Source organism: Diceros bicornis, chromosome 18 (assembly GCF_020826845.1).
Source record: "Diceros bicornis minor isolate mBicDic1 chromosome 18, mDicBic1.mat.cur, whole genome shotgun sequence".
NCBI lineage: Eukaryota > Metazoa > Chordata > Mammalia > Perissodactyla > Rhinocerotidae > Diceros > Diceros bicornis.
Window position 1 is genome coordinate 49862845 of NC_080757.1, and position 22788 is coordinate 49885632.

Here is a 22788-nt window from a genome sequence, read left to right on the forward strand (position 1 = left end):
TTGATTGAATTGTCTTGTGTTTTGTGCCTCATGTGAATTAGTCTTTAGCCTCCTAACTAGATTGTTAACTCCTAATTAAGGCAATAACAAAGAACTTTTTATTTTTATGGAATTAGAAAATTTAAAAGAAAAACAACAACTCAGGGCTGGCATGTTTCTGAGGCAGCTGGCACACATATGCGTTGTAAGTTGATACCACCTTTCTGGAAAGCAATTGGTCATTAAGTCCAGGGTCATCAAAATGTTCATAACCTTGACCACGTAATCTTATTCCTGGTTATTTAGTCTCAGGAAATAGTCCAAAAGTATGTGCATGAGAAATATGTGCAAGAAGAGAAAAGTATGTGCATGAGAATTTTAATTGCAGCATTTCTATTAATTAAAGCAAAAAATTGGAAACAACCTAAATGACCACTAGTAGGGGAATGTGTATGTAAACTATAGCACTTTAATCCATTTGATGTATTTTATACTCTTAAAATGCAATACAACTGTATCAGCATGTGGAACAGTTCTAGATAAAATGTTAAGCAGATAAGCGGGGGCAGGCTAAAAATTGTGTAGGTATGCTGATTATGAGTAAAGGAGGTGGCTATGTGAACAAAAGCTAGGAGGAAGCATGGAAACACCAACACATTTATGAGAGTCCTCAAGCTATTTAATAAATGCTGTGGGTTACAGATATCTGAGAACTGCCTGTTTTTTTTTTTTTTTTTTTCTTAATTCCATTGCACCATTTTGAGGAGATAAGTATTACATTGTAATGAAATTTTAAAATCCTATTACACTATTTGGAAAGGCATAGAATAGAGGATTGTGAACAACAATCGACATTGTTTTAAAATCTTGCCTCAATTGAAAAAAGCATTTTGACCTTGATGATGAGCATTAAAAGCTCGTCTGTTCAGTATTGCCAAAAAGCTGTGTCAAAGTTTTGGAAAAATACTAGCCTAGGAAGAAAGAACTGAGTTACGTTGCATAAGGAAGAGCGCTGTCGGGGTCGCTGGTGACTTATGAGACCAGCAGCTTCTGTCTGTTCAGGGGCTTGTAGTTGACTGATCGCGGTCACAGAGAGGGGCACATTTGATCTTTGCGTAAACTCTCCCTCCGAGGCAGGTAGGCCAGGTATGGTCACCTTCACTTCACAGCCATAGGTGTTGACAGAGTAAGTGACCACTTGTGTCAATAGATGAGAAAGCTGGAACACAGCCACTTAGACTACCTGGAGACAAACCTAGGAAGTGGCCCAACGTAAATCTGTTTAATTAGTTGTAGTAGAGGAACTGTTTTCCACACATGTAGTATAGCAGCAGTGATAACATGGGGTGATCTGTATAGAAGTTCTTAGTCATGAAGGCGGGGGCACAGTAAAGGAATGTTTAGAATGGGCTAGAGAGAGACGGGCAGAACCTTGAACTGGGAAGTGATCCTCACAAACGGGCATTTCAAACCTCATTGCTTTTAATAGAGGAGCAAGGAACAGGGGGATGTGCCAGCAGGAAGGTCACTGCTGGAGCTAAGAGTAGGTAGTGGTAAGGAATAATTACAGATACACAGCAGTGGGTGGGGGCATAAGGGCAGTTGGTGGATAAGACTTAAATTTGAGTAGTATTGCAGGGTGAAAAAAATAGTAGGTGCTGCTCATTTGCAGTGAATTTTGAACCAGTCTTTGTACACTAACATTTTAATATATCTTGGCATTTTATAATGAGTGTAATAATGGTATTGATGCTTTAATGTTATCAGGAGATGTTGTTAGGAAGATAATTTTATTTGCATGTTCATTCACTAGACCAGTTAATAGTACATTAAAAATTCTAATTACTTCTGGGTTACTGAGTATAAAACAGTTTTTTTCTTTTCCAGGATTACATTCCATCACAACAAGATATTCTGCTTGCCAGAAGACCCACCAAAGGCATTCATGAGTATGACTTTGAAATTAAAAATGTTCCTTTCAAAATGGTTGATGTAGGTGGTCAAAGATCAGAAAGAAAACGTTGGTTTGAATGCTTCGACAGCGTGACGTCGATACTTTTCCTTGTCTCCTCAAGTGAATTTGACCAGGTGCTTATGGAAGATCGACTGACCAATCGCCTGACAGAGTCTCTGAACATTTTTGAAACAATCGTCAATAACCGGGTTTTCAGCAATGTCTCCATAATTCTTTTCTTAAACAAGACAGATTTGCTTGAGGAGAAAGTGCAAATTGTGAGCATCAAAGACTATTTCGTAGATTTTGAAGGGGATCCCCACTGCTTAAGAGACGTCCAAAAATTCCTGGTGGAATGTTTCCGTAACAAACGCCGGGACCAGCAGCAGAAGCCCTTGTACCACCACTTCACCACCGCTATCAACACGGAGAACATCCGCCTTGTTTTCCGTGACGTGAAGGATACTATTCTTCATGACAACCTCAAGCAGCTGATGCTACAGTGATGTACAGAAGACTTGCTGTTTTAATATCTTTGTCTTTTTGATTGTTTTCTATTTGTTTCGTTTTGTTTTTTAAAATAGCAGTTTATAACAGGAATTAGAAAAATCTTGATTCTGTCTTTAACTTCTTGGAAATTTTAGTCCTTCTTCTTCAGACTTGGGTTTGTGGCTGAAAGCTGCTGAATGACACATCGCCAGTATCTGCTGAAGTTCAGGCTTTGATCTGTTCCACTGTGGCTTCCATTCCAGTTGAGTTGTAATTTCCTGCCGGAACTCAAACTAGGTATATTTCAGGCTAAGTTCTTCCCCTTTTCAAACTGACTTCTCCTGTAGTGCCAAGTATAGAAGGTGTCCTTAAATATTTGTAGGTATGAGCTTAAGAATATTCAGTTCTAGAACAAGTAAGATAGCTCTTGTCTGCCCTACACAGCAGTGACACTTGTGCTGCTTTATGGTGACCTATTTTGAAAGGGCTGTTGGAAAAAAAGTTTGATGTAGCGGATGGCATTCTGTAGATTTACACAGGTTTAGCCTTCGTATTTTTTTAATTGCTTATAAATACAACAATTGTTTTGTTTTAAAATTTCTGTGGTTTCTGAAGGTAATGTTCTTAGTGTTTTAAAGTTTACATAAGGATTTCTGGTCTGATGCTAATGAAAGTTCACAAATGGTACGGGAAGAGCAGAAGGCAAGCCAATGCCGTATATAGTTATGATCAAAAGGAATGAGTGAAATATAATTTGCCCTTTGCATATTTAAAATTACAAACAACTTGATAACAGAACTTTCTAAATAAACATACCCTTTCCAGAATGTTATGTGTTTTACTCTCAGACTTTTAAATCCTGTCTCAGATGATTTTGGTCCTCACTGTAGGAAATCATTGTTGCACCATCACAACCATCTTCTTTTTGCTCTCCTGTCTGTTCCCATCAACTCCAGACTGTGGCATTTATGGGACTTTTCTTGTTTATTTGGAGCTTGCCAAGGGTGGTATTTTCCTGTCCGACTATTAAAGAAGGCATTATTTGAGATTCCTGTTCATTTTTGGTGTGTCTCTAAAAGATACAGTATGTACATTTTTGTGTCATTATTGTTTATGAAATTCCAGCTTTATGGAGGTATATTTTGAATGTTTTGAGGATACTTCTAAGAAAATGAGTAGTAATTTTTTTAGTTCACACCAAAAGATGACTACATTTGACCTCCCCCCACCTCTTACCAAATTAAAACGGGCCTGTGAAGTAGCTTTGTGATTACAGATACAGTGATAGTGAACTCATCAGAATGGCTGGTTTGCAGTCCTAAAAATACTGCTTTGTAGGTTAGGTGTAGTGTTAGAATTGGATTAGAGAAACAGATGCACAAGGCTGGTGACAGTTTGGAAAATCTGACAAGTTTTGTCTTTTTCCTGAAAATTGTGATTGACTGTGATATCTGTCACTTTACTGTATAACTGACTGTGTTCTCAGGAATTTTATTGGCTAGAAAGTCCTTGAAAGATTGGTCAACATTATGGATCACCAGCCTTTCCAAGACAATGGCTCTTGGTCTGTCTTGCTGTCTACTGTGAGAGTAGGGCTTTTCAGAAAGTGAGCTAACCAGGGATTGTTCCTAATGTACCTGACTTTTCTTGCATTTGAAGTTCCACCATCATTATATCTGTGGTAACCTCCAGTGGCGTCATGCCTTCGTAATACATGAGCGCTACAGACATGTAGCCCCACATCGTAATGCAAGTGTTCATAGTATAGTTCAGGTATGTTTGAGTATGTTTGAGTAGTTCTACGTCTAGTGCTTCTTGCCAGAAAGAATACGTTGTTTAAATTCACAGAGTTAGAAAAATTTCAGTGCTAGTGACTATCTGAAAATGTGCACAGTAACATTTAGACTTTTTGGTGGAGACTGTGTAAATTTAGCAAATAGTTTTATTGAATGGCCAAAACATTATTTAACTCCAGTGAAGGTTAAAGTAAGTTCCCTGTATAAAGAGGAAGCTTAGTCTTATTTAAGTTATATTTAAGATCTGTGATATGAACCATAAATATTGCCTGACAAAGCAGAAATCACAAAGTTTCCTTATTTTGACTACTACCAAGAAATGTTAAAACACCAAATAGATACAGTATTATTTTGGGCGTTTGCAATTTTCTTTTCTGATGTGTGTGATGTCTCAGAGTCAACATTCTTTTAAGATTTAGGGTATATTTTGAGGTAATAAATTACTTATATTTAATGGCAGGCTTGTTTAGACACTCAGTGAAACTATAAGGTTCAATCTGAAGGCTTTAGTTCATGTTTTTTATATACTGTATTTTTAAACCATTTGCAGGAGTCTTACACGTATCTCATGAAAACTGGATCCTTTTGAAATACCACTATATGAAGAGGGAGATGAAATTTAGTGAGCAAAATTGAAAATGTGTGCATAGTTTCCACTATGCCAATTTCCCCTATCTCTAAAAAAGTATATTTAATAATAAGTTCTTTGGTGTGCTTGATTTTTTAGGTCTTCATGGTTGTGATTTGGAATAAAATGTGCCTGATTCTCTTTTTACATTCTGTTCTTAAATCTGAATGTCTTCTCATTTGATTCTTGAGAAATGTCATACAAGTGTCTTCATTGACCTTGAAGATATTTGTAATATATAGAGTTGCCTTATAAATCAAAGAACACCACATATTTGGGCCTTGATTTTAATAGGGAAAAGTTTTTGTCAAATGTTTTCTGAAGATCCAAATAATTTAAGGCGTGCCTCTGCCACCTTAAATGTTATGTTTAATAACCTAATCGTTGTCTTCTGCCAAATATTGTATTAAATTGAAATCTCCATTCCAATTTTACTGTCTGGAAAGGGCACTTGATAGCTGGAGAGTAACCACAACTGGAGAAGGCAGTGTGGAGTGAAAAAGATCATTTGTTTCTGTTTTGTTTTCTTTGAAGTTGCATTGGCGTCTATCTTACATAGTGAAGATCTGCTGGTTAATCTCTCAAGTGAGGTTGTTTAGGGAAATCCTTGCTCGGTTGGTGGCAGTGGTTGGTTTAAAGTAAAAGGAAGTACGGTTATCTTCATACCAGAAATAATTAGAAGTATTGATTTAGATTCAACAGAAATCATATGCCCTATAATTTTTTGTAAGAGTGAATAAATTAATCTTAACTTCCAGTGTATACCCAAATACTTGTGTTTATGCTTTTGATAAAATGTATTTTCAGCATTAGTACACATATCCGGTTATGCCTTATTTATATGAAGAATAAAGTTACCAAGTTATGTTCTGTTATGATCTGAAACTCAAATCACTAGTTGAGAAGCCCTCAAATGGGTGCTTTGATTATATAATGATACATTTAGACAAAACCCCAAACCAAGCCATTTGAAACAAGATTCTCTCCATTGCAATTTGTAGCAATGTTATTTCTGTATATGTAATGAGAAGGCTAAATATCAGTGTGAACTCTTAACTTTTTGTTTGAATCCATGAAATCATGCCTGTAAAGCTCAAACGTTTGTAACAAACTCCCTAATAAATCTAGAGGAAGTCACTCTGTTACCTTTTCATTTCTTTCAGTTTTGAGGTATCAAGATGACAAATTTTGCACGTCTTTTTCATTTGGAAATCTGACTTAGTACCCAGTCACTTTCTCTCTCTTTCCCATCATTTCAATCTATTAAATTCCATTAGTCACAAATAATCTGTCCATATGTTGTGCTGCTTGACTAAAAGTCCTGATTTTTTTTTAACCATGGGATATAGATCGGCTTTTCAGTCTAGTAAGCGTGAGGAAAAGAGGGATTGTATGTGAGTGGGTGTGTATGTGTCTCCATGTTCCAAATAAAGTAAATAATGTAGTACATACGCATTATTTTACGGTACGAGGTTAGGCTTCATAAATTTGTGCTAGAGATTGAAGTATAAAACGTTTTAAACAAGTTGGACTTTATGGCTTTTTCAAGTACCATCAGTCGATATTAGCCTTAGGCTGGTAAGTGATGATTAACATAATTTGAAGTACAGTGTTGTACCACTAGCATTCTTATGTCTGTACTTGAATGTATAGTTAGCATTTAACAGTATGTTCCAATATGTTCATTCTTGTGGCATCCAGGTCTAACCATCTGATTTCAAATGCCAGAGCTTATGTGGAAAAAAAAAGTGTTATGATAGGGCAGTATTTTCTGGGTTGATAAGAGATTCTGCGACCTATCCATATCTGCTATTGATAATGATGAAAATTTCCAGATGAATCAAAGTGTGCTAGGACCGACTATGCATCAGTTTTCAGTCAGTGAATGTCGTGATAAGAATATGCTCCTTACTTGGTATCTGACTTGGGTTTGTGTTTGGAAAGCCTGTGTGTAATAGTTCTTGCCATAGTAAGTGATGCATTTTTCCTCACTCATGCCTATTTGATGGCACCAGGGAATAAAAAGGGAGGGGCGGGTAGGGGTTAATTCTTGGAAAGTATATGTAACAATGCAACAAACTACGCCATTACCCTTTCTTTACCTCTTTCTTGAAAGCAGAATCGCAAAATGTTTTAAATGGCTTTTCTATTCTACTCTAAAGTGAGAGCTCATTTGCCACAAGGAGTTTTATCAAAAAGTATATTTTGTAACAACCTCATAGATACTGTACCCAAAAAAACATGATTTGTATTAGCTCTGTATAAAAGTATCTGTGGCTTAGAATTTTTTATACATATATCTTTTTATAACTTTCCAGGAACTAAGCACATTATCTGATATTGTTGTAAATTTTTTTCTGTCAGTGCTTTAGTTCAGGATTGGCAATAAATTATTTCTAAAGGAGGGCTGAAAGTGGAAAGAATGGTTTGATTTTATAAAATGAGTCACTAGTTCATTAAGGCTTTTTACTTTTGTATGTATTTTGCCAAATCTTTGCCTCTTGCTATTAATATTTGCTTTGTAAAAATTACTGACATTTAATAAACTTTTATAAACTATTCAATACTACGATGTTATTTAAACTAACAGTTCGGTAAATGGAAAGTGTAAAGCAGATACTTAGTTTAAAGCTTGAAAGCAAAAGTTTCATCTAGTGACTTAAAGCACAGAAATCTCTATTTCAGCAGATCTCCAACAATACTTTGCCTTAATATTAGTCTATAAACTTTTCCTTATTAAAGATGGAGTGGTGGACTTCATCCAAGGGAGTTCCCAGACACTTAGTACGTTTTGACATGGGCATGGGGAAAGGGGAACCACTCATTTTTCTCTCCGCTCCTCTTAAACTTGCTGAAGCCTCACGAGGGTGTTTCCGGGCTCACGGTTTGTCCGCCTGCGGGAGCAATGCTGTCATGTCTATTGTAATTGGAATGGTGTTTTTAAAACAAACCAACGTCACCACTCATTTTTTGTTTCCGTAAATTTTATTTTAGACTGTGACTTACAAATTGCAAAGATAGTAGGGTTCCCCTGTCCCCCACACCCATTATAATAGTTTCCCCAATTAACATCTTGTGTTGGTATGGGACATTTGTCATAATTAATGAACCAATATTGATACTTTATTATTAACTAAAGCCCATACTTTATTCAGATTTCCTTAGCTTTTCCCGTTCCAGAATCCATCCAGGAAACCATTTATGTGTAGTTGTCAAGTCTCCTTAGACTCCTCTTGGCTGTTGGAATTTCTCAGACCTGCCTTGTTTTTGAGGACCTTGGCAGTTTTGAGGAGGAGGCATACTGGTCGGGTATTTTGTAGATCGTCCCTCTTTTGGGATCTGTCTGATGTTTTTCTCATGATCAGACCGGGTTGTGTGTTTTGGGGACCACAGAGGTAGAGTACCACTCTCATCAAATCGTATCAAACATCCTTTCCCCCTACAACTTCAGCTAACTTGGCAGTCCTTGAATAATTTGGCATGTTGATGCCTTTCCTTAACTGACATTTATTGAAAGCTGAGCATGCACTTTTCTTCCCCAAAGCAGATGAAGGGCCCTTCCCCACAATTGAATTGCAAAGCAAATGGGAGTAAATGCTCAGTGGCAGTGGCCGTGCTCTGAGACTGCTTGGCTCCAGGCCTTGCGGGCCAGTGAATGTTCTGCTCCAAGGCTTCACCTTGAACGTGGGATTTCACTGTTGGTCCCAAGACAAACTGAGATAGAAAAATTTGGACTTAAAAATATCTGTAAATTTCCAAGTATCAACAAATCTGTAGATTGGAAACAGGTCGTTAAAGGCTTTCTTCAAGAGATTTAAGAACTTTTAAAATTGAAACTAAACTCACTTGAGTATTTGAATCCCCAAAACAAAGAAATCTTTTAAAAAAATTCTTATGCTGTTGTTGGAACAAGAGAATATTCATTTGTCAAAGGAACAAATGAATTTGTTTGAATAGTTTAAGCTAAAACTCAAACTATTGTCCAGTAAAGTATTTTGGCACCATCGTGGTCTGGCACAATCACGTTATCATTGGCATGGGACGCTCTCTCACAATGACCTGTTCCATTGCCCACAATGTGGGTCGCTGAAAGAGAAAAGAGAGACTGTGGTCTCATGGGAATGCAGGAAACTCAGAGTTTACAGGTTAAACCAGAGGTTTGTTTTGGTGATGGGAAATTTGGCAAATTCTCAAAAAGACTAATGACTTAGGGCAATGTTTTAAAATACATGCTGTAATCTCTCCTGAGAAATTAGTGGGGTACCTGAACTACAGTATTGTGGTTAGAGCTGGAAGTATCTGAAAACACTCTGCAACTGTGTTTCACAAGTGTCCTTTTTTCAAGTGTGCCAACACAACAGAAGGCTCAAACAAGGTTTCGATACAAACTATTTGAGGCAGCTGTGTTAAGCTTCTCTGCTGGCCACAAGAATACTGAGGGAAGTTGTGTCCAGAATTAACATTTATACTGAGTGGAGTGGTGTGTTGATTTGTATTTTTCCTCATGAAGGTACATGATAGGAAAACATAAGCAACAAAGTCTATTGAAAAGTTGATCATTCTTGTGTAATTAACTATACCGTGGCTTTAGACTTGGGCTTGATTTTCTGCCCCTGTCAGACGTGAAGAAGAGAGGAAACAAGCACGCAAGGTGTCGCTGGAGGCCAAACACTGCTGACCTTGGGAGAGAAAAAGTATAGTTGTTTTATTTTCCTATTATTCTACATGGAAAAATCTCAGGTCTTGTAAACTTTGTGGGATTTAACTAGCTGGTTTATTTTAATGCGAAAATGAGTTCATCGAAACTTCATCCTGAAAAAAACAACATCACAGCGCCCATGGCTCAGCGATATTGGTGAAATTACATGTTAAAGCTAAATTTGTACAGGCAATCCTTGCATTTATGTAGCAGGTTATAGTTTGGGGGAGGATGCCATAAATCAGTGTAAAAGAGGAATACATTGCAAACTAAAGGCTGGATGCCCAGCTTTATGGAAATCAGTAATGAGTACCAATTTAACACAGGTATGCTGTACAGCGTTATCCTTTCTAACGTGCATATGACAGAATTACGTTCAAACCCCTGCCTGACATTCAAGGCATCTAGCGTCAACCTCCCTTGCCAGCCAGCCTTCCCTTCCTGCTTCCTTCACTCCAACTAAACCAGATCGCTGTTTTCCTCCTGGTTCTTCTCTCTGGTTCTCTTTGCCAGAGGCCAAATCCTGCTCATCCTTCAAGGCTGGGCTCTGAGGAAGACTGCTGGATTTCTACCACCTCGAGGCTAGGAGCAGTTTTCTTCCTTTGTGTACGTATCCCACCTTATTCCTCTCTCAGGGCACTTAAAACGTCCTGCCTCCAGTGTGAGAAGTGGCTCTCAAGTTGACTGTCACCAGTTTGAGGAGTGGCCTGATTAGACTGAATATCTGAGAAATAAGGAGGTTGAGCTAAATGGCTTCCGTGTTCTTTACTACATTCAGATTCTTGAAAGCCTTCTAGAATATTCCAACTCATAACAAAAATTGTTTGTAGCATGGTATAGCATTATAGCTTATAATACAAAGTTCCTATGATAAAGTCTTCAAATTTTTCTGAAAAAAATAATAAAGGGAAGGACTTCATGAGAAAAATTATAAGTATCTTTGACTTAATAGGTTTTTCAAAAATTGATCCCCAGTGGTTTTAAATTTTTTTCCTGCACTCTTCTTAATGGGGAATTTCCTTGTAACAAGCCATGGACATTCAAGAGTACGTTGTTAGTCTTCCTGAGGTGTTGAAAGTTAGGATCTGATCGCCTCAAAAACACATTGGCGCTTTCAGATACGTGAAGGTCAGATTCATTTGTTTTATGGTCACCATCTTAGTTTGGCCTGCTATAAAAAGTGCCATAGACTGGATGGCTTACAAACAACAGAAATTTATTTCTCACAGTTCTGGAGACTGGAAGTCTGAGATCAGGGTTCGAGCATGATCGGGTTCCGGGGAGGGCCGTTTTCTGGTTTGCAGACTGCCAACTTCTCCTTGTAGCCTCACTTGGTGGAAAGAGAGCTAGTTGGCATCTCCTAATTCATTCATCAGGGCTCCGCCCTCATGACCTAATCACGTCCCAGAGGCCCTATCTCCAAATACCATCACATTGGGATTAGGGATTCAACATATGAATTCGGGGGGCACACAAACATTCAGCCCATAACAGTCACTAAAATGTCATCAAGATTGGCATGAATCTAGTTTGACTTTCTGCCTTTTTTTCTCCAAGAACCATTTTTTTCAGTGATCGGTGGAGGGGTAAGAATCCAGCAGCTCCTGAGCATCTTCTGTTTGACAACTTTTTGGTATAAACTTTCTCCATATACTACCAAAAACTAAATCACCCCTAATCTTAGTACCCTGCCACAACCACTGTAAATAGCTTTGATGTTTCTGTCTAATTATCCCTATATATGATTCATTAACATGTCATTAGCATAAGTCCCAATGATAATTGTTCTAAATAGTTGCATATTTCACTTAGTGTCTGCCTGTATCTTTCTGCGTGACCTTCTTGCCCAAACTAGTGTTGTGAACTGTTCTTAACGATAGTAGCAATGATGATGCCCAATTTGTTTTCGAATTCTTGCAAATCAGATTACTTCTGAACCAGACTTTTTCTCCCAGACACCAGTGATTTTGGTTCTGAAATCTCCAATGTTCTGATAAATCCAATATCTCGAAGACCTTCCAGATTTTCATGAGTTGAACCACGCCTTCTTTGTGGCACCAGAGAACAGAACAGAAAATTTAAAAACTGGTGCCGTATTCTGTGGATCACTGGTATTGCGTGAATAATTCTCAGTTTGGGGAAGATATCTCAAAATTTGATAGTAAATTTTACCCCTTTAGTAATGAAAAGTAATGAAATGATTTTATTCCACATTGTAAGATGAAGCTTTATTTTAGTTTTACTCTTATGGTCCTCGAGTTTGGGGTCTTTTTTGTTGTTAGTTTTTTGTGTCCAGGGGACATTCTCTAACAGTAAAGGGCTTCTGTCCAAGGATGTCCTCATAATTGTTTACAAAAGCCAGCTCAAAACTATCTGTGAGCGGCGCCCAGAAAGGGCACTTGGCTACCAAACCGCAGGCTTTTTCACCAGTGAATACTGTATTCACCAGTGAATACTGGTGACTTGAAGTAACCAAGAGTTTTGCAACAACGTCCAAATCAGAATTGGAGCTTTGAATAAACACATGAAAAGATGCTCAACATCATTAGCCATCAGGAAAACGCAAACCAAAACCACAATGAGATACCACTTCACACCTACCAGGATGGCTAGAATCAAAAAAATGGACAATCAGAAGCGTTGGTGAGGATGTGGAGAAATGGGAACCCTCATACATTGCTAGTGAGATTATAAAATGGTACAGCCCCATTGGATGACAGTTTGGCAGTTCCTCAAATTGTTAAACGTAGAGTTAAATGTAGAGTTACCATATGGTCCAGCAATTTCAGTCCTAGGTATATACTCAAGAGAATTGAAAACATATATCCATAGAAAGATTTGTACATGAATGCTCATAGCAGCATTATTCATAGTAGACAAAAAGTGGACACAACCCAAATGTCTAACAACTGATGAATGGATAAAATGTGGCATATCCCTACAACGGAATATTATTCAATAAAATGAAGTACTTACATGTGCTACAACATAGATGAACCTTGAAAACATTATGCTGGGTGAAAGAAGCCAGTCACAAAAGGCTTAATCTTTACAATCACATTATATGATTCCATTTATATGAAATGTCCGGAATAGACGAATCTATGGACACAGAACAGAGATTAGTGGTTGCCTAGGGCTGGTGGCGGGGGAGATGGGGAGTGACTGCTGATGGTTACCAGGCTTCTTTTTGGAATGATGAGATGGTTCTCGAATTAGATTATAGTGATGGTTGCACAACTCTGTGAATATACTAAAAGCCATTAAATTGTACCCTTTAAATCGATGAATTTTATAGTATATGAATTATATACACAATAAGGCTGTTTTTAAAAAAGAATTTGAGCCTTCAGTCACCCCACACAGTTTGCAAAAAGACTGAAAAGAGACACCGCAATGTTAACTTTTTTTTCAGAGTGATGGTAATCACAAGATATTTTGTCTTCTTTTACACTTTTCCATTTTCTAAATTTTCTGTAGAGAGCATCTGTTACTTTTGTAGTAAGCAAACAAATCAATATATATTCAAAAGCAAAAAAGCAGCCCTGCGTTTGACCAGCAGAGTGTAAGCCTCTCTGTGCCTCCTATAAAACAGTTCCCCTACTTCTCCTTTGATCTCAGTCATCACATGTGTAATTACTTGTTTTCCAGTCTGACTTCTAGAACAGATGGTAAGCTTCCGGAAGGCAGAGATTACTGTGTCTGCCTCATTAACCTCTGTATGTCCAGAATCTAGTAACTTGCTAGATACATGTAAATGCTCAAAAAATATTTTTGGAATTTAACTGAATTTATTAAATGTCTACTTTGTCACCTATGTGCTAGGTACTTCGGGTGATAAGAAAATGATCCACTTGTAGAATTGAATTTGAGATGCTCACAGTCTTGTGGGGGATAAAATATAGGCACATGAATAATTAAACCACAATATACAGTAATAAATAACGCTCAAGGGGACTAGGTAAAGTGCTACAGGCCTTCACAGAAAGGCAATTACTTCCATCTAGATGGAATCAGGGACGCTTTTGTGGAAGAGAAGGCATTTGGGCTGGACCTTCAAAGATGATTTAAATATACCTGGACATAGGGAGCAGGAAAGGCTGCATGCTGGATGGATGGAACAGCGTTGAAATGAGAAAGCATCTTTAATTGAGCAGCTTTCTGTAAGGCACTGGAAGTAAAGAGGAGAAACAACTCCCTATTCCCACCCCAATAAGTTCACTGCCCAATAGGGGAAACCAAAATATGGAAGGCTATGATAAAAGGTGAGTGGGACATAGGGAGGGCTAGGCAGAGGGTACAGCATGTGCAAAGGCACTGAGGCATGGTAGAGTTTTCAAGTGGGGGTAGCAGCAAGAACTCTCCCTGAGAGAGATGGAGAGAGACAGACAGAGAGATAAGGCAAATGGCAAAATATTAATTGTTCATTATGCTATTCTTCCAAATTTTGTGTATGTTTGAAAATTTTCATAATAAAAGGTTAGAAAAAATAAAGAGACCATGGCCTCATGGGGGTGGTGTTGTAAGTGTAAAAACAGCTTCAAAGCCTAGACTCGAGTGGGGTCCATACTAGAAGGCGTGCAAGTCTGAGTTATGCCAAATCCATGACATCAAGATGCTTTCATCTCAGCCACAGTCCTCGTGTGGCCTCATTACAACGAAACCCCAAGAGGCTGCACTTTCTCACCAGTCTCTGGGTGATCCATTTCTTTAATGGCTTCTTTGCTCAATAAAACAAGAGGTTTTATTGAGCAATTGCCAATTCCAGCAGAGGACATAACTCACGACATTTTTTTCACCCAAGCTTTAAACTCTAAATTGACATTTTTTTCACCCAAGCTTTAAACTCTAAATTATGACTTTTCTAGAGAATTACTGTGCTGCTTTTCCCCTTGTTTTCTAAGATTGTTACAAAATGACTATAGATGATTCTGTGATTGACAAACAAGAACATGGGCTTTGAAGCAAGAGGAACTGGATTCAAATCCAGGTTTCTCTTACTAAGCTGTGTGACGTTAGGCAAATGACTAGCCTTTCTGGGCTTTGACTGCCTCATCTATAACACCTGTGCAGTAAGATTGTTATTAGACATTAAATGCAGAAGCTGCTACAGTGCCAGCCACCAGTTAGGAATTGGGGGTAGCTATTATTAATTTTACCTTTTTTACTTTATTCTTTTTCACTCCTTTCGCTTTCTATGTCTTCTTTCTTCCCTCTCATCCTCCTCTTTGTTTCCTTTTTCACCTTGACAATTTTCCCCTAAAGAAATTGGAAATCAACATGTGAAATTCTCAGGCTGTGATCTTTGCCACCCAGAGGTGATACTTGAGCTAAAAGCCCCCTGAGAACGGAGTTGTGTTGATGTTGGTGGTTGTAGGGGAGGGTGCAGTTGGAGAAGGTCAGCCTTATATTAATAGGATCTGTAAGCAAAACACACGTGCACCCCAATCTTGTGACTGGCTGAGCACCACAGGTATCAGTCATTATCAGATCAATGACTAATGACCAATGGAGTTTAGCTCTACTCCATTTTTACTATGGGAAAACCAAAATAGGTATGTTTTAAAGTTAGCATTGTCTTCAGGCAGATACTAAACATTCCTCAATGGGTAAAGGGTTCGACATTCATTTTTCAAATATTTTTAATTTGGGCAAGATTGATATAGAGAAAATAGGGTTGCAGATTGCATGGCCCCACCCCCATCTCATTTGGTCCTTCGAGTGTGAAAAAATAGAACATGGTGTGCTTTCTGCCTGCAGCTGGGGCCCGTCCCGGGACCCGTCTCAGGAGAGAGGACTCCCCTGCAAATCCACCTGCCCAAGGCGGATTCACTAGCGTGACCGACAGTGAAATAAATTCAGGAAGGCATTTATATCACCTAAGAAGGAATTAAAAGCATAGATATCTGAATGCAAAAATGCAGAGCAAACAGGCTGGGGGGAAAATCAGCTAATTGTGTAAGTTTGCCTCTGCAGTGGCCCTGTGAGCTCTGTAGGAGGCTCGCGTCCACTGTGAGGAATGGAGAATCACCGAGGCCTCCTGCAGGATGGGGAGTGAGGATGTGCATGCCCTGTCTGAGAAAGCTTCCAGGATGCAAGGGGACAGTGTGCTCTGTCTCGTCTCTCTCTCTCTGTCTCTCTATCTCTGTTTCTCTGTCTCGTCAATCCTCTCCACATCCTCCAGTTCATTACAGGGAGCTAGTCTGATTAATCCAATAGCTTGCCCCATTGGAGAGTGCCCCCATGGGCCCCCAGTCAGCTGATGGATGGGCCTGTTTTGGTCAGATGACCTCTCTGATCTAATTGGTCATCTGGGAAATGCCCAATTTTGCTTCCCTGTGCACCCTCTGGTGGGTGGCAGACATCACACCTGACACGCCCAGTGTGCATAAGGAAAGTGCATTTGACTTATTTTAATTCTGGAGAGTGGTCTTGGGACTGTCTTAAATAGCAGGGGTCATGTAACCAAGCCAGCCTTTCTTTTCACTTTTAAGCTGCTTAATATGCTCCTAAAACATACTCAGTGCACTGGGTTGGGAATGTTCTGAACTGGCTTCTGGTTCCGGCTCTAACATCAGGGGACCAACTTTAAGACCTTGAACAAGCTGCCCCTTCTTAGGATCCTAGTTTGCTCCCCTGTGACATATCAGGTCACAGGAGATGGACGCTCAAAGGACCGTGACAGGTCTAACCTGCTCTAACCCTGTGACTAGCTGGGATTTTGAAGCGTGATTGTTACGACTTAGGGCACTAGGAGAGTAAGGCACTGATTTCGCTACGAGACCCTGAAACCTGGCCAAGGCAACATTTTTAGGAATATTTGTTTAGCTGGGAGATAGACTAGCAGAGTGGTCAAGAGGATACCCTCTGAAGTCACACCCATCTCAGGGCAATTGGGCTCGGTCATGGGTCAGCTCTGGGAACTTTGGAACGTTATCCGACCTCTCTGCACCCCGTTTCCTCCTTTGGGAGTGGGGATACTAACACTTCCTGCCTCACAGGCTCATCTGAGGAGTAAGAGATAACAGAAGCAAACACTAAACCTGGAGCCCGGGTGAGGGGACCTGGCTGTGGGTTAAGAGTCAGTGATTTAGGGGGTGGCCAATGTATTCATTTCCTGTGGCTGCTGTAACAAATTACCACAAAGTCTGGGTTAAGACAACAGACATCTTTCCTCTCACAGTCCTGGAGGCCAGATGTCTGAACACAATATCGCTTGACTGTGCTCCCTCTGGCAGCTCTGGGGAGAATCCGTTCTTTGCCTCTTCCAGCTTCTGGGGGCTGCCGGCATTCCTTGGCTTGTGGCGGCATCACATCCATCTTCAAGGCCAGTATCTTCAAATCTCTCTCTGCTCTGTCCTCACATGGCTTTCTCCTCTGTGTGTCAAATCTCCCTCCACCTCCCTCTTATGAGGATACATATGATGACATTTAAGGTCCATCTGAATCATCCAGAATGTTCTCCCCATCTCAAGACCTTAACTTAATCACACCTGCAAAGACTTTTTCCGTATAAGGTAACATTCACAGTCTCCAGGGGTTAGGACAGGGATACCTTTTGTGGGGGCCACAGAGGGAAGGTCCCAGCTGGCTGTGGTTTTGTGTCTCCACTGCCCATTTGCTCTGCAGACGTGCTCTCGTCCCCTCCAAACTTCCCTAACAGCAAACGCATCATCTTTCCCTCCCTGCCCAGCTCTCCTTTCTGACTTCCTATTTCTGCCGACGGCCACACCATTTTCTCCACAGCCCTCTTCAGAACTATCTGTGACCCTTCCAGCTCCTTCCCTTCCCTGACACCACCCCACCCACACTTCATATTAGTCACCAAATTTCAGAATCACAAAGTCTCCAAGCAGAAGAGAAACTTCTTCTCTGACACCTTTGATTCACAGAGACGGAGCTGAGAGGCGGTGACTTGCCCATGTCACATGGCGATTTAATGGCAAGGCTGGACTAGAGCCCAGGGCTCCGAGACCCCCTCCTACCATGGTTGCCCATCCTGGTAAAAGTCTTCCTGAGGACCATGCTCCCTCCATCCTTTATCTCCAGCCCTGCTGCCCCCTCCTTGGCCCTGCCCTCGTCTCCTCTCATGGGGACACTGCAGAAGCCTCGTGGGCCTTCCTCATCCAGTCTCCCCTTCATCTAGTCACCCAGCATCACTGCTTTCACTCGGGTTACCCTTGTGGAAATAATTCAATGTCTCCCCATGACCTGGAAGTGACATCCATCAATTCAGCAAATGTTTATCCAGCATCTGTTACGTGCTAGCTGCTGGGGGTCCATGAGGAACCCTGCCTTCCATCACAGTCTGGTCTGTAGGCTGCCCTGGCCTGGCATTCATGGTTCTCCCCTGCCTCTCTTGCCCCCCAAAGCCTCCGCTGTCCCAAGCCCACCTCCACAGCTGGGATGCCCTCACTCCCGTGCCCACACGTGCAAGGGGTCGTCCCCTGTGTGCAGAACACCCTGTCCCTTCCTGACCCTGTCGAAGCACGTGCACTCTTCAAAGCCCAGCACCTGCTGCTGCCCGGGAAGCCTGCCCTGCATGCCAGTCCAGGGCCCTGAATTCAGCCCCCTCCTTGGTGTGCACCTTCTCCCACCCTCCGTCCTGCTTCTGTCCAGGCCTCACTGAAGGAGCCCCTGGCAGCAGCCTTCCCGTCTCTGGGGGTTTTTTCTGCCTCCATTCACCCCCTGCTCTGCCCCCACTTGTTGTTACCACCTGTTTCTTTTGGTTTTTGCTACTGCTCGGAAGGTGGGGGGCATACAGTGGTCTGTCTAGCAGAGGGACCCCTGATTCTGTGGCCCCGATTCTGTGGCATCTGGGCCAGTGCCTTGCTGGGGAAGCACAGCTGTGGCTGAGCAAAGTCGGGGCAGGTCCCTCAGCCCAAGGGTGCTCTGAGCAAGGGCTGAGAAACTCCTCTGGGGCCTGTCACCCAGTCCCACCCCAGAGTCCAGAAAACGGGGGTCCTCAGGGGATTCCTGTTTGGTCCCCAATAGTACACACTCCTGCCTGTGGTTAAACTGGGCATGTCCTTTCTTTTGACCCTGAGAAACCTGATCAGCCAGATGGCACGGATTCCTGACATTTTTATGGGCATTTGACCTTTCCTGAGAGTATGGGGTTTGATTACCTAGTGCTGTGTAACAGACCCCAAAACTTAGTGGCTTAGCACAACGGCGATGTTCTTTGCTCACAAATCTGTGGGTCAGGAGTTTAAAAAGGCACGGCAGGGCGGCTTGGTCTCTATCTGAGTGGAACATCCAAGATGGACATCCCTGTCCCCATGTCAAGTGTCTCAGCTGGTTTGGCTCTGGAATCTGGGGGTGGCTGGATGGGCTCGAACAGGAGGCACACGTCTGGCTGAGTTCCTCAGTCCTCCTCCACGGAGTCTTGGGGCCTCTCCCTCTCCACATGGCCTCCCCACGTGGCCTCTCCAACAGGATAGACAGACTTGTAAGATGGTAGCTCAGGGCTCCCAAGAATGCAAAAGCAGAATCCACCAAGCTTTCTTAAGGGATAGGCCTAGAGCTGGTACAGTGTCACCTCTGTCACGTTCTATTGTTTTAAGCTGCCCAGATTCAAGGATGAATTCCTTGAATACCAGGAGGCATGAAAACCAGGAGGTGTGGATCACTTTGGGCCATCACTGGAACAAACTACTTTGTATGTCTTGTCTTTCCAGGCAGAGTCTGATTCTTGGAGGGATGGAGGGATGGTTCTACCCCTCAGCACCCTTCATAGTGGCTGGCTCCTAGGATTTGCTTAATCTACATTCATCTTATTGAGATTGGACTAAGGGGACCGCAAGTACCATGGGGCCATCTGAGTGAGCCTGTCGTACTGCTAACCCCTTTGTCACCAAGAGCTTTCCTTTGGATTGGCTGGAGGGAAATGTAGTAATTTGGGCCACCGTCTCATTTTACAGATGAGAACAGAGAGTCCCCTCTGACGTTTTAGCTTATACACTTGCTAAAGGCCACATGATAAATTAGCAGATTAGACTTGAGAGCCCAGGACTCTATTTTTTATTGAAAAATAGGAAATGAATTTACTTTTCAGAAATTCATTCCCTGGCCAACTTCTCTGGACTGTGTCTAATCTGTAACGCGGGGCATCCATGTTTTCTTCCGCGGGCCACCTTCACCCGGACGTTTACCGCTTTGCTTGAACACACCTGGTTATTTCTCGTTCCCTTTGCTTGACCCCACAACTGAGTTAAGTGGTGGCACCATCTGTTTGTGAATGCCACTTACTCTAGATGTGATAAAACCAGTTCCTTAAAGGACAAGATGACCCCCACCTCCTACCCCAGGAGAATATTTGGGGACATTTCAGTATCTGAAAATTATACTCACAGAAAGTTTGGGTGACTCTCGGTTCTTTTTCTGGCTTGTTTTTTGTTTGCATATTTATTTAATCTAACCCCCTTTTTCTGGCCTTATTCCCTTCTTTGCCTCTTTAACTCTTTTATGCTCTGCCCAAAGGAAGCCACCAAACATGCTCATTCTCTCTCTCTACTTTACCTGTGCTCAAGTCACTCTCTCCACCAGGAATGCCAGACTACTCCGTCCCCACCTGCTGGTGTTGTTTAAGGTGCATCAAATGCCACCCCGACAAGGAGCCTTCCTTCATCCACCCCTCCAAGCAGACGCGCCCTCCCTCCCCTCTGAACTTGGACCATGTGGAGCACCTTCCACACGGCTCTTGCTTCTGCCCTGCATGGTGGCTGTTTATATATTCTCCACTGCAGCCTCCCTGAAAGCAGGGCTTGTGTGTCTCCCGGAGTCACCCAGCGCCGTGCCTTGCACGGGGAGACATTTGCTATTTGTGTGGAATGTGTCTTTGTGCACACAGAGTGATCTTTCTTACCTTCCCAGAACGGTGTATGGGTTACATGACCAACCATGAGGTCACCACCACCTCCAAGAATTTGGAAACAGGGAAATAAGATTTCCCTTGGAGCTAGGGTTGCCAGATTCAACAAATTAAAAGACAGGATGCCCAGTTAGTTAGAATTTCAGATAAATAATGAATAATTTTTTAATATAAGTATGTCCCACGCAAGCTTGTTTATCTGAACATTGTTTGTCTGAAACTCAAATGTAACTGGGAATCCTGCATTGTATCTGGGAACCCTACTTGGAGGTTTGGGTATGAAACTAACACACAGGGAGTAGAAGGAAGAAATATCAAGTCACCTTAAGAGGTCAGAATGGGTCCTTCAGCAAGACTTGATTGGAATTGCAGGATATAAGAAAAGCATATTTATGAAAACATTTCGAACCTTTTGTAACATATCTTAAGAATGTGCCAGTCAGAAGGGGGTTGGCCAACAACAGAAAATGGAGGGTCAGAGAGACAAACTTTGGTCGTTCTCGCATAGTCCAGGAGCACCAACTTCGAGGTCTGGGACAGCTCTGATCTCATCATGCAGAGAAACTTACCAGGCCTTTGAATGGCAGGGACCTTGGGTGTCATCCAACGGATCCCCCATGTTTACCAAGAAAACTTGTTAGAATTTGGCTTCCTATGCCTCCTGGGAATGAATGTGCGGATCTAGGAACACATGGATTCAGCCCTCTGAGGGTGACAATTAAATAGCACTGGGCTTTTTCTACATCATTCGGTCTGTGAACTTGGATAATAGCAGTCTGACCCACCTTGCTGTGCTGGATCATCCCCAGGTGACACCTAATGTCAGTAAGTTGTGTTTTATTTCAACTGCTGCACTGTTTCTCTGGGTCTCTACTACAGCAAACGGCAGAATCCATTTCTTCAGGGTCCAAGTGCAGAATCATAATAAATAGCATTTATAGAGTGCTTACTATATCTTATGTAACCCTATAACAACTCTCTCCCAGTTTCAGAAATAAAGAAATAGGCTCAGAGAGGCTGTCCGAGGTCACAAACTTCAGACGGAGGCACAGCTGGGACTCAAGCCCATGGCTTCTTCTCATGATTATTAACCACTATTAACATTTTGGGAAACATGTTCTTTACACACACATTCACCCATGTTTTTATATACATACGCCCAAGTTATATATACTGTTTTGAAACCTCTTTTTAAAATTCAGCAAGATCTTGGGGCCATCCTTCCACGTATGTGCTGCTAATGGCTGTGCCACAGAATCGGGCAAAGGAGAGCTTTCACTGTTAACAAACACCTTGACGATTCTGAAAACAAGCTCCAGAAGACTCCAGATAAGAAATCCAACTAGCAAGGAGGAAGACATATACACCCTTGAAAGGAAGTAACATTCTCTCGCCCTCTCGCACCCAGGGCCGTCAATAAAAGCTTAATCGGTTTGAAGCCATTTTATAGCCATCACGTTAAGCAGAATCTTCTCGCGTTTTGTGTTTTACGAGAGGGCTGAAGTTATTTGAATTAGCACTGAAAATATTTCCCCCGGGTTACCAGGCGGGATCCTGAATCAACAGACGTGAGTATGTAAGACGAGAGACTCTAAATAGGAGTAAATGCAACAGAAGGCGCTTCAAGGAAGTAGAAGGAGGTGACTCTGGTGAGTTATTTTTACCACGCGCTGTTTCAGAAGCCGGTTCCTGTCAGGACTGTAAATTGATCTTTCTGGGTGAAAATGATTATAAATCACTGCTTTCTTGTTGTTAGAACGTACTTATCTCCACCCGGTCTCCAGCAGAGTTCCCGGCCTAGGAGTTAACGCCGCCCCGGTGACTCAAGACAGCAGGCTGCTCCGTCAGAGAGCGTTTCCATAATTAGAGCTTGTGACCGACGGGTCCAGCCACGAGGATATATCACAAGTACTTGTCGTGAGTGCCGGTTTCTTGGCCAAAAATGACCTGCTGAAATGTCAGGGCTTCTCGTTTTGCCTGTGGGGTTTTGCCTTGCTGTCATATTGGAGGCAGCTTCTTCTGACCATAAACAGTTAGCTGTGAGGGTCATTTCCCAAGTCTCATTTAATCCTCTCAACAGCCTGATGGGGTAGAGGTTCTTATTGTCCCATTTTGTGGATAAAGATACTGAGGCTCAGGGAGGTAAAATATCATGTCTGACACAGGCCATCGAGGCGGTGGTGGTGTCTCAACTTGAACTGAAGTGCATTAACCGTGGATTCTAGGTTCTCTCCCCGTGGTGCACAGGCCTGAGCCCCTAGAATATTATGAAGCAGGCTAGTTTAATCCTCCTGATCTCTAAGGAGACCCCACCCAACAAAACCAAGGCCATTAGCCTGTGCCTCATTCCCTCATCCCCCGCACCTGCCC

At 41.8% G+C, this 22788-nt stretch overlaps 1 protein-coding gene across 1 annotated transcript in view; it reads left to right on the forward strand.

The window, feature by feature from the left end:
* Positions 1 to 5983, forward strand: part of GNA13 (G protein subunit alpha 13) — a 41403-nt gene extending 35420 nt beyond the window's left edge. Inside the window, exon 4 of the mRNA XM_058561428.1 lies at positions 1867 to 5983. Coding sequence (XP_058417411.1) covers positions 1867 to 2439 — 573 coding nt within the window. The 3' untranslated portion in view covers positions 2440 to 5983. The remainder of the gene's footprint in view (positions 1 to 1866) is intronic.
* Positions 5984 to 22788: the final 16805 nt, after the last annotated feature.